The 12,102-nt window shown below is 36.8% G+C and overlaps 1 protein-coding gene and 1 long non-coding RNA gene across 2 annotated transcripts in view; both read right to left on the reverse strand.

Annotated features, from left to right (window-relative positions):
• Positions 1 to 2,612, reverse strand: part of LOC125244360 — a 29,696-nt gene extending 27,084 nt beyond the window's left edge. Inside the window, exon 1 of the long non-coding RNA XR_007179326.1 lies at positions 2,570 to 2,612. This is a non-coding gene — a long non-coding RNA (uncharacterized LOC125244360). The remainder of the gene's footprint in view (positions 1 to 2,569) is intronic.
• Positions 2,613 to 7,483: 4,871 nt separating this feature from the next.
• On the reverse strand, positions 7,484 to 11,438 carry rergla (RERG/RAS-like a). Its single transcript, XM_048156986.1, has 5 exons — positions 11,111 to 11,438; positions 10,813 to 10,869; positions 10,440 to 10,513; positions 9,204 to 9,352; positions 7,484 to 8,442 (listed from the first exon to the last, which is right to left on the reverse strand). The coding sequence occupies exons 1-5, from the start codon at positions 11,160 to 11,162 to the stop codon at positions 8,157 to 8,159; spliced, it is 618 nt and encodes a 205-aa protein (XP_048012943.1). The 5' UTR covers positions 11,163 to 11,438; the 3' UTR covers positions 7,484 to 8,156.
• Between the last annotated feature and the right edge of the window lie 664 nt (positions 11,439 to 12,102).

The following is a 12,102-nucleotide window of genomic DNA, read 5'->3' on the forward strand; positions in this document are numbered from 1 at the left end:
ATTTTATTAGCTACTTTATTCAATTTCTGTACCTTAAAACTGGATACATGAAAAACCTGAAAAGCTTTATTTATTTGTATCTTTGCTTTACTGTATTTATTTGTGCAGTTTGATTATTTGTTCTTATTTTCTTTGTTTTTATTTGACAGTAATATTTTTTTTGTCCTGAACATAGCACATACCGAACCGCACCGTGAGTCTAAAACCGTGATATATATATATATATATATATATATATATATATATATATATATATATATATATATATTATTTTTATTGAATCAAATGTGCACCAAAAAGCTTCGTTTAAATGTTAAAATATACCCCCCCCCCCCCCCAGTTCAGGCACAGGATTTTCTTTTGCTTTAACCCCTGTGCCCTTGTCTAATGCCTTGATCATGGGCTGGCATATGCAAATATTGGGGGCGTACACCCCAACTGTTACGTAACAGTCGGTGTTATGTTGAGATTCGCCCGTTCTTCTGAGGTCTTTTAAACAAATGAGATTTATATAAGAAGGAGGAAACAATGGAGTTTGAATCTCAGTGTATGTCTTTCCCATAATGAACTATTATTCAACTATGCCAATATAAATTCAATATTGAATTCTAGGGCACCTTTAAGCATGTAAACATGGTCAATATGATCTGCTGAAGTTCAAGCTGAGCATCAGAATGGAGAAGAAGGGTGATTTAAGTGACTTTGAACATGGCATGGTTGTTGGTGCCAGTCGGGCTGGTCAGAGTATTTCAGAAACTTATAATCTACTGGGATTTTCACACACAACCATCTCTAGGGTTCACAGAAAATGGACCAAAAAAGAGCAAATATCCAGTGAGCGTCAGTTCTGTGGGTGAAAATGCCTTGTTGATGCCACAGGTCAGAAGAGAATGACCAGAATGGTTCCAGCTGATAGAAAGGCAACAGTAACTCAAATAACCACTCGTACAACCAAGGTCTGCAGAAGAGCATCTCTGTCGCACAACATGCCGAACCTTGAAGCAGATGAGCTAAAACAGCAGAAGACACACTGGGTGCAACTCCTGTCAGCTAAGAACAGGAAACTGAGGCTACAATTTGCATGGGCTCAACAAAATTTGACAATAGAAGATTGGGAAAATGTTGCCTGGTCTGATGAGTCTCGAATTCAGCTGCGACATTCAGATGGTAGGGCCAGAATTTGGCATAAACAACATGAAAGCATGGATCCATCCTGCCTCGTATCAGCGATTCGCTGCGGGTTGTGATGTAATGGTATGGGCAACATTTTCTTGCCACACTTTGGGCACCTTAGTGCATTGTTAAAACGCCACACCATCCCCGCTTTCAGGTAGTAGATGGTCAACCACCTAAACAAGTTTGAAACAGCTAATGATCCTAAATGACTAGTTTCAACCAGTTAGAAACCATGTAAAGCCAGCACGTGAACTTTAAGTATGTTAGCGTCATTACGCTATAAATTTAACAGCACTAAAGTTAAAGAATCTGTAATCTCCTTGTGTATTCCCCACCAAGCTCTCCATCTTCTTATTGTCATCCGAGCGTGCAGAAAGCTCATATCCTTGTCTCCACTTTGCGTTCCATACACGTGCGCTAACGTGATAATGCGTCTTAAACAAATCACCCTCCCACTGAACTTAACATATATCAGCTTCTCATGCCACTAATACAACATGCATGAATGTGGCCCATGTGTATTAATGCATTAAATGCAGGTCAATGAAAGTTTACAACAAAGTCCAATCTTTTTGATGTGAAAGCCAAAATCTGTTGCCCTGTTCATCCAGACTTAGCTGATAGACAGAATGGGACGCATTTAAAACATAGCATAAAGATTAACACTATAACATCAGTATCACAACACACAGACCTCAAGCACTGGGTCCTCATGCAGAAATGAATCAAAGAATCATTTTCGCCTGTGCTAATCAGATCCATATGTTAGGCCTTTATTCTGCTGGCCTCATCAAAGAGATTCCAGCCTGCGGCTGCAAAATAATCCCTTGGCCCAGCTATGAATTAGCTTTCAGCTATTATGGTTTATGGTGTGCATGGCACTTTCTCTCCTTCTTCTTCTCAGGCAACGTGTTATTTTTGTAAGAGAACACACGCAAGGTGCAGTGACAGTGGAAATGAAAATACAATTTCATGTCTCTCTTAACATAAGCAATCCAGCAGTGAATGAATTCCCAGGGCCAACTCAGTCTGATTTCCAGCGGATGTGCTGTTGATGAATAATCAGTCCTTAGCATTAGTCATTAGCATGGCTTGTGTGCACACTTATGAGAGATTGATTACGTGCATGATTACTGAGCGTAGAAATGATTCAATATCATGTGAAAATACTTTTTTTTACTTTTGCATTATGTATCACAAATACGCATTGTAAAACAAAATCCATATGTTAGCTAACAACACTTGAGAACGCTACCAATATAGTGTGTGTTAAATGGGTGATTAACTTACATGCAAAATTAACTGCTTTTGTTCTGGTCACTCAGTAATTTTATTTTTACACATTAAAGGGTTAGTTCACCCAAAAATTAAAATTCGGTCATTTATTACTTACCCTCATGCCGTTCCACACCCGTAATACCTTCGTTAATCTTCGGAACACAAATTTTTAGTTGAAATCCGATGGCTCCGTGAGGCCTCCATAGGGAGCAATGACACTTCCTCTCTCAAGATCCATAAAGGTACTAAAAACATATTTAAATCAGTTCATGTGAGTACAGTGGTTCAATATTATAAAGCGACGAGAATATTTTTGGAGCGCCAAAAAACAAAACAAAATAACGACTTTTGTAGTGATGGCCGATTTCAAAACACTGCTTCAGGAAGCATCGGAGCACAGATGAATCAGTACGTCGAATCTGCTGTTCGGAGCGCCAAAGTCGCGTGATTTCAGCCGTTGGCAGTTTGACACCTTGACACGCGATCTGAATCATGATTCGACACACCGATTCATTTATGCTCCGAATCTTTCTGAAGCAGTGTTTTGAAATCGGCCATCACTAAATAAGTCGGGTTTTTTTTTTTTTTTTGGCGCTCCAAAAATATTCTCGTCACTTTATAATATTAATATTGAACCACTGTACTCACATGAACTGATTTAAATATGTTTTTAGTACCTTTATGGATCTTGAGAGAGGAAGTGTCATTGCTCCCTATGGAGGCCTCACGGAGCCATCGGATTTCACGAAGGATTAACGAAGGTTTTACGGGTGTAGAACGGCATGAGGGTGAGTAATAAATAACAGAATTTTCATTTTTGGGTGAACTAACCCTTTAAAAAGATGAAGAAAATAATGTTACTTTTTAAAATAGTAAAAAGCTGCTTTATTTTACATGAAGGTCCCCTCATGGGGGCAGCCATTTTCAAATCCCATGACCAGCTGAATACCACTCAGTTGACTATGGCTGCATCCGAAATCGCATACTCTCTTGAGTAGGTATTTTGAAAAAGTAATTACTTCGCGACTGCTAAAAAAGTATGTTCTATACTGTATGAATGTGTTTATTATGAATGGAATCTGGATGTACTATATTCGCCATGTTGCCCTTATCACGTGACCTGCCAAAGTCAGTTGCGTCGTGTCACTGCCATTCATAAATCCTCTCTCGTGGACTCATGGGATAGTAAAATGTCGATCATATGCACACTTCAGAATCTCACCGGAAAAAGCATGTCATCCAGGTACTTTTAGCCTATTCTTTTATGAGTACTGTGAATTCAGACAAACATACACACAAACATACTGAAAATAAAGAGTTTGGTACAAGTATAAAACACATTCTGAAGAAACTGGAGATTGACATCATATATACTTAAACATTTAAGACTGTACTTTGATGATTCATTTATAATCACTGAGAGAGAAATGTAAGAATCAGTCTTATATCATCACACCTGCTCTACGAGTGTCGTTCCCTGTGGAGGTAAAAGACAGTATTTCCATCTGTGATGGTCCACGGTCTGTTGCGGTTAGGTAATTTTGCGTGCCGGGCCGGGCCGTGCTTTGCTTTGGTCAGGTGTTGAGATCTCTGAAGATCCAGCACTTGCCAAGAACACCTGAAGAGGGGTCACGCACAAGTTCACATCTGTGGTTTGGATGGCAAATCTCTCAGAACCGGTTGCTTGCTTTCCTTCCAGCAACACCTCTCTTCTGCTGCTCGTCCTTCCACATGTTTGCACATGTAAACACACACACCACCCATCCACAGCCCCTCCTCCACCTGCACCAGATGCTTTCAGTGCCTCTTTACTGGGTGACTGATGATACGAGAACATGTCGTGGTATACAATATCATTCATTATGTCTCGTGACCAAATTTAAAGAGCTCAAGGAGGATAAGTCTGAGGTATGACAGCTGGTTTGTTTTCTTTTTACTGTACAACTAAGTAAAAACATTGTGAGCATTAAGATGACCAACTGTGGAGATATTTTTAATCCCTATAGCTAAAACTGTTTGGCATGAAGAGTGAATAACAGAAAAATAGTCCTGACCCTATCACTAACTACAAACATGAAATGTGTGCATGGTGTTTAATTTAATTCCATTACTGAGCAAGAACACAAAACATCAGATTCAGACTGATGAAAAATAACAATTGCAGAAGTAAATTGCAATTCATGTTTCAACCACAGTTGGCGATAGAGAGCCCAAAGTTCTGTAGTGCACCTGGAATATCGCAGTAATTATTATAAATGATTTATCCATGCATGTTATTATTTTTTTGCCATCGTAATCTTCCTCTCCCATTTGATAACGTTTTTTTTATTGGCACGAGGGCAGGACAATAAAACTGCAATCCAAAGATTCCAATAAATTCCAGATGGACAAAATGCATTTTTCTCGTTTGAGACGCAGTTTCACTCAGATATAAGTCACAATAAAATTTCTGTTTCATGCTGACTTTAATGATAAAGTGAGGTATTTCTGCTTAACTAGCAACAGCAAACAGAATAATGAAAATAAAGACGGCTGATGACGGTCTGTTGCGGTTAGGTAATTTTGCGTGCCGGGCCGGGCCGTGCTTTCCTTTGGTCAGGTGTTGAGATCTCTGAAGGATTCAAAATTTTGGGGGGATTGAAAATAGCTGCACATAAAGACGGCTGTCAAACTAATTTCAAACAATTCCCCCATCAACCTTTGTTTGGACAAACAGGCTGCCTCATCCCAGCTTGAGCCACTGCCAATGTTAAGTAGGGCCCAACTGAGCCACTCAAACAAACAGATTGCAATTCCATTTGGCACCACTAGAGGTGCTAAAATTAATTCTTCTAAAACACAAGTCTAACACAAACACTAATTCCTGATTGGTTGATAGGCCCAACAAAGATGTCCTACCTATAATGGTAAGAGAAAAACATGTTTACCTATTAGTTGGAAGAAGGTACCATGGTACTTTTCCACCAGACGAGGGGGGAGTTCATAAAGCATGACTTGAAAGTGAAATTCCCAGCACATTTAGCTGTATGAGTGTTTATCCAGGAATCAATACGTGATGACAAGACCCTCATAAGCAAAAACCTTGTGTTTCGTATCTCCCGTTAAATCAATGCTGTACAAACAGCCATCTGCTCCTCTCCCTTATGTTGATAGAGGTTTCTCGTCTTCGCTAGCTTCTGCAGGTAACTATAGAGACCCAATCCACTCTTAACCTGACTCAAATATTACACAGCATAACTTGCTGTTGTAGGAAACAGTCTTGTTGGATGTTGGCCAGACGTCCAAAAGGTCAACGGAAAAACATGATAGTTTGTCTTTGGCCTTGTCGCTTGCCAGAGTTTTGTCTCATCTGTTTGCCTTTGTGTAAACCAGGCCTCAAATATCCCTTACAAAAATAAGTATACTTCAAGATTATTTAATTAAGAACTTTACTTAAGTAAAGTTCAAGTATATTACGCTTTAACAAGTATGCTTTATCTAGGAAGTATACTAATATCAATGTACTAGTAGTATACTTGGGACTAAATTGGCCCACTTTTTAGTATATAAAAGTATACATTTCTGTATACAAAATGTATACAAAAAAGTATACTTTTTTGTTTGCACTGCAACTATTCTACAAGTGAACTATATGTATACAGATAGTTTACTAGTTAAATTAAAAATAAAAAGTACACTTTGAAGTATATTCTCAGTAAACTGCTAATTTACTAGTTTTATACTGCAAATAAATGTACGTTTTCTTTAAGTGAACTTAACAACATACATATAGTTTACTATTTATATATTATTTTTGCACTTTAAGTATACTAATATGTTCCTATTTAGGTATTTCTATAATTGAAATACCTTTAACAGTACTTTAAGTAGATTTGAAGTAAATTCCTATGTACACAAAACATGACATACTCAGAAGAATGTACGTTTATAAGAGGGTATGTAAAGTAGGCTACTCAATCAAGAGAGTAAACACAACTACAAGTTAAGTACACTTAGAATACATAATTATACTTTTTAAGTATATCTGAATCAAAAGATTGAGTACAAGTGTAGGCCAAATATACTTCAACTTTTCGGTCAATATAAGTCAAGTATACTTAAGTGTAATTTTAAGTATATTTCTGAGAAGTACATAAAAACAGACTGAAAGTATACTTTCTTATTAGTTTAATTTTTTATTATAGTTAAAAAAAAAGTATACTAATAGCACACTTGAATAAACTTAATTTGTAAGGGTACCTTCAGAACAATGCTTGATTTAGATTTTTTTTTTTTTTGTAAATAAATGAACGTTTTCTGCAGAAAAATCTGATGCTGTGTGATGACGTTTTGGGTGGATGACAGGACATTGATATGCGGTTGTTCTAGCTGGTTTTTACTCAGTTAACAACACACAGAATGCATAGTATGCAATACATACTACATCTGACTACATCATACTCATCACATTGCATTTTGTAGTATGTCTTAGTAGTAGCCTACTACTATCTGTATGTTTCTGTAGAATGTTTTCAGTGTACAGTATGTAACTTTTCTGTGTGCATGGAATAACCAATTGTATTCGACTTTTTTTAATAGCATAAGTTTACTTTTTTAAAAATAGGTTTAATACTAAATAATAGTAGGCTACATAGTGCATACTGGGCATTATGCAAGTATTCCATTACACACATTACTTAGATATTAGAAAGTAATTTGCATTTTGCACAATACTGCATGTACAATAAATCTGGTAATTTGCAGTACAAATTAGAAGCATCTATGTGACTCGTCGTTTATTTTGTTGGTTCCTCTCCAAAATCTGAATCTGTTCATCATTATCTCCTGACTGTAACATGCTAACTTGCTACCTGAAGCAATTCTGTTGCACAACATTAAAGATAATGCCATTTTTGGTGAACATTTCAGATTAAGTATTCAAAACTGCATTCTTATCACTTAGACTCTGGACATGGGTCAGTTTCCCAATTTTGAAGAAACAAATTCCTTTAGATGTGAATTCCTAGAAGATGAAAAGATGCTTGGTCAGTACTGTTACATAATTTTAATGCACAGATATTTATGTTTCATGAATATGAAGAGATTTCAAAATCCATAAACGACACCATTAGTCAGTCATTGCTGGCATCATACATGTAAAAAGTGATTAAATAACATCAAACAGTAAGTGAACATTTAGGAACATTTGATCTATGACTACATAGCAAGCTAACCAATATTTCACAACTTCAGACTTGGTGTCCTTATTTTTTCTGTTCTTTTAAAATCTGCTGTTTAAACACCCTAAGAAGTGATTAAATAAACATTTAAGGCAAAGAACAGAGATGTGCAGCTGTACACAGATGTTAAAAAAAAAAATGCAAAATGTAATTTTAAGCCTATTTGAAATGTTTTGCATTGTGACATTATTTTCTCATTACCACAATGCATTTTCTAATTCTCTTTTTTTTTCCATTACGGTAATGAGAATTTTTGAGGTAATTGTGCTTTATTGTCATGAAAATATTTTTGCAATGCAAAAATCAAAAATCATAAAATCATAATTTTTTTTAATTTGAGGTGAAATTTGTCCATGTTCTTGATGTTTTGTGAGATTCACCCGGTAATGACTATGTGGCCAAGACAATAAGCGGTGAGGAACTATATAAACAAGCTTGATGAATCTCATAAGTCAGTCCTGTAACAATTGTCCAAGTTCGTTCTCAAACAGATTTCCGCCGTTTTCCGAAGACGTTGTTGATGAGTTTGGCCATGGACTTTGAACCGCTGGGCCGCCGGCGGCGCTCCTTGGCTTTGCCTCCCAGACTGGCATTGCGCACAATCTTGGAGAACATGAGCACCACCTCCTGGTAGTGCTCCGCAGCAGACAGCTCGTAAAACTGGCAGCGGCTCTCGGACGCAAGCCTCTGGCCTTCCTCTCTGTCCACCTCCCGCATGTGACACAAGTCTTGCTTATTGCCCACAAGGAAAATCACAGAGTCTGAGTCCCTGCGGTCAGAAGAGTAACAACAGTGGATGTTTCATTATTTGCTACTTGCCAACTTTATCAACTTTTAGAAGTATACTAGCATAAGTGATGTCTAAATCTCTCTTAAAAGACCACCAAATTAAGAACATAGCATTTTTTTTTTTTTTTGATTAGATGAAAGTCACAATTTATCACTCAGATGAGATCAACCAATAGCAAACTACAACTTTAAATCGGCACAAAATGGAAGTTGCGATAGTGAAACGGCTTCTCAAACAAGAAATAATGTAGGGCGGGACTTGATTTTGTCCATCATGGATGGTTGTTTAATTTGATTGGCTGATGTTTCTCTTTGCGTTTGGCTCTGTCTGCCAATGCCAATTAATTAACTTTAACCAAAGTAAAAGGAAAATCAGGAAAAGTCTGAAAGCCTGAATTATGAACTGAATAAATCTTAATTGAAAACACAAGGCCATTCAACACATCCACTTATTTCTGTTATAAAGTGTATTTATCTCTAGTGCAGATGCACTTCATCACTGAAAATTTCTCAATAGCCAAGGATAAACTAAAAATAGATGCTTTTCATTGAATTTCTGAGTCCTTGAGTCACCAGCTCATCCGCCCATCAGCACAACCCACACAGTCAATTCAACAATTCGAAGCCGGTGAATTATGGACACCTACATAAGAGCAACACTTGTATATAGACAGAAATAGGCACATCTGCTGCTGCCTGAAGATGTTGTTGTGAACTGCGTGTACTTAGAAAGACTGTTACCTTTTAGTCCCTCCCAGGTGAAGCTCTCGGATCAGGTGCACTATGGCTTTGGCAGTGAAGAAGGAGGAACGATCGCTGATGTCGTAAACGACCACAAAACCGTCGGCCCAGTGGATCTGCTCATTGAGAGTGGATTTCCCCTCGCACGGCTGCAAAGAAATCAAACATGCATTATGTCTTCGAAGGAAAATTACAGGCTCAATACAAGTTCAGCTCAATCGACAGCATCTGAGGCACAATGCTGATTACCACAAGAGTTTAAAAAGCCAGTGAAGCACTTACAATAAAAGTGAATGGGGCCAATCTGTAACCATTTAAATTTCAATAGAAGAACCACAAGATGTAAATAATATACTTGTTAACATGATTTTAGTGTGGAAAAACCACTTACTAACCTTTTGTGTAAAACTATTCACAACAGCAATATTCATTTAACTAACTAAACATCACTGATTACACTAAATTGGATTGTGTGAGGAAAAACAGGATAACCGACTACACCCCCAAGATGCACAGATGGTATCCAATCAGATAATGGGCAACAGGCTGATTAAATAATTGGATTTTATCCAAGAGGAAAACACAGTCATCCTCCTAGACTGTATTTACCTCATTTTTACCACATTAATAATATATATAAAGCTCAAGAGGACAAAGTAAAACACGCTTCTTCTCATATTACCTCACTCTTGTGTGGTTAAATAAGGTTTATTTCCCAAGAATAATATAAGAGTACAAGCCTAATATAAACTCGCAGGGCAGATGGGATAGTGAGCAGCGTTGATTGGTGCATTATATACTACTGGCTGTGTCTGGAGCTTGTGGAAATATTATATAAGCAACAAGACCCGCAGCTCTGCAATACTCATTAATGCCAGGAAGACAGATGATACTTGCTTTCTACAGGATACCCACTAAAAGTTAGTAGGTTAACACTGTTTGTTTTTGATGATGCCATGTCTCTGGGAAATGTCTAGACTAGTAAAGTGCACGAAATGAGACGCTTACATTACAATCCATACATGTATACAATACATTTGTTTTTCTTTGCTTACAAGGAAATTCAGTCTACCTGTTCAAACAGGCGTAATCTTAAAGACAGATCTGTTATGTCACTGGAATATGCACAGTAGTCCTGCTCACTTTAGCACACTAAACCACATGGTGCTTTATGAAGTAATTGCCTTGATTTACTCCATCTTCACACACAAAAGTTACAGTTGCATGTCCACATACCTGAGAACAGGGGTCATAAAGTTCAAGATTAAGCTGTCTTCCATCAATAGACATGCGCTTTCTGTAAATGCACTCTGTAGGGGCAAAAACAGACACAAAAGATTCCTGCATGTAAACTGCTGATTGACTGGCACACTGATTGTAGCCTATTTGGCACTGCACCCATTAATGCCATCACTCTGATATCAGATATAAAAACAGGCATTCATACTTATACCACTAAAGTAGATTATTGGGGTTTTCAGTTATTGATTTTTTTTTAAGCTTTTACATTGGTTACACCCAGCCTATGTGTGTTATATACACTTCTCCAAACCAAATGCACCCCCTAAACAACAGAAAAAATACAATCTTTAAACAATATCACACTTACCTGATGATGACGCATACTCTCCAATGAATCGCCTGGTTAGAAATCGAACAATAAGTGCTGTGAATGTGAAGAACAGTACAAAAGATGAAACATACAAAGCACAAACACACACACACACACACATATATATAAATATATATAAACATTAAAAATATTATAGTTTTTTTTAAAGTATATAAAACAACTATTTATATAAAACAAAAAGTTCTATTTATATATATAATTTTTGCACTGAAAAAAAACAAAAAACAAAAACGAAACACTATATAGGAACAAATGATATTAAATATAAATATACCTGATTTTCCGACACCCTCGGATCCCAGAACTGCAACTTTTATGTCATTCATTATTATTCGCAGAAACGCGTCCAGATCTCAGAGGAATGAAACTTAAACGCGCCTACTCAGTTTAACTCGCGCTCCACATTTCAGTCACTCTGACTGGCACGCTTTTAAAACCACTGGAGAGCGGAAGTAAGAACAGACTGATGCATCCTCCGCTCGATCAGACCCGTGTTGATGTTGATCTCGCGCAGGTGTTCGTCAGACTCGTGTGGTAACGGTAGCGCTGCCTCTCCAGTGTTGCTCAGCTCGAGCGAGACGCTGCAGCTCGAACCATTATGAGGATCCTGACGTCACGGTGACGCAAGCCACAGCTGGAGCCAAAACATCGCAGAGTGTATGTGAATGTCTGGAGAGGTTGTTCTTTGTTTGCCATGTTTTTGCCAATTTGCTTTTGCATTTGATTCATGGTTGTATTTGTTTACAAAGATTCACCAACATTTTGTTCTTGTATGAGAGAACCGTTATGCAATAAATTATGAAACAAAATACACAATAAAGAGTTTTAAATAACGATGCATGTAGGTTTACCAAAATGAAAAAAAAAAAAAAAAGAATATCCTAAAAAGTATGATTTTACCATTAAAATATGAGGAAAATATTAATATATATATATACACGGGCCGGTGCGGGTTAAGAGGTTAAATAAGGATGCATGTATATATATATATATATATATATATATATATATATATATATATATATATATATTTTAATATTTTCCTCATATTTTAATGGTAAAATCATACTTTTTAGGATATTTAAAAACAAAAATAAGACATCAATTTTGGTCACTTATATACCAAAAATATTAATGAGGCCCTATCTTTTTTTTTTTTTTTTTCTTTTTTTTTTCATTTTGGTAAACCTACATGCATCCTTATTTAACCTCTTAACCCGCACCGACCCATATATATATATATATATATATATATATATATATATA

Source organism: Megalobrama amblycephala, linkage group LG14 (assembly GCF_018812025.1).
Source record: "Megalobrama amblycephala isolate DHTTF-2021 linkage group LG14, ASM1881202v1, whole genome shotgun sequence".
Classification (NCBI taxonomy): Eukaryota; Metazoa; Chordata; class Actinopteri; order Cypriniformes; family Xenocyprididae; genus Megalobrama; species Megalobrama amblycephala.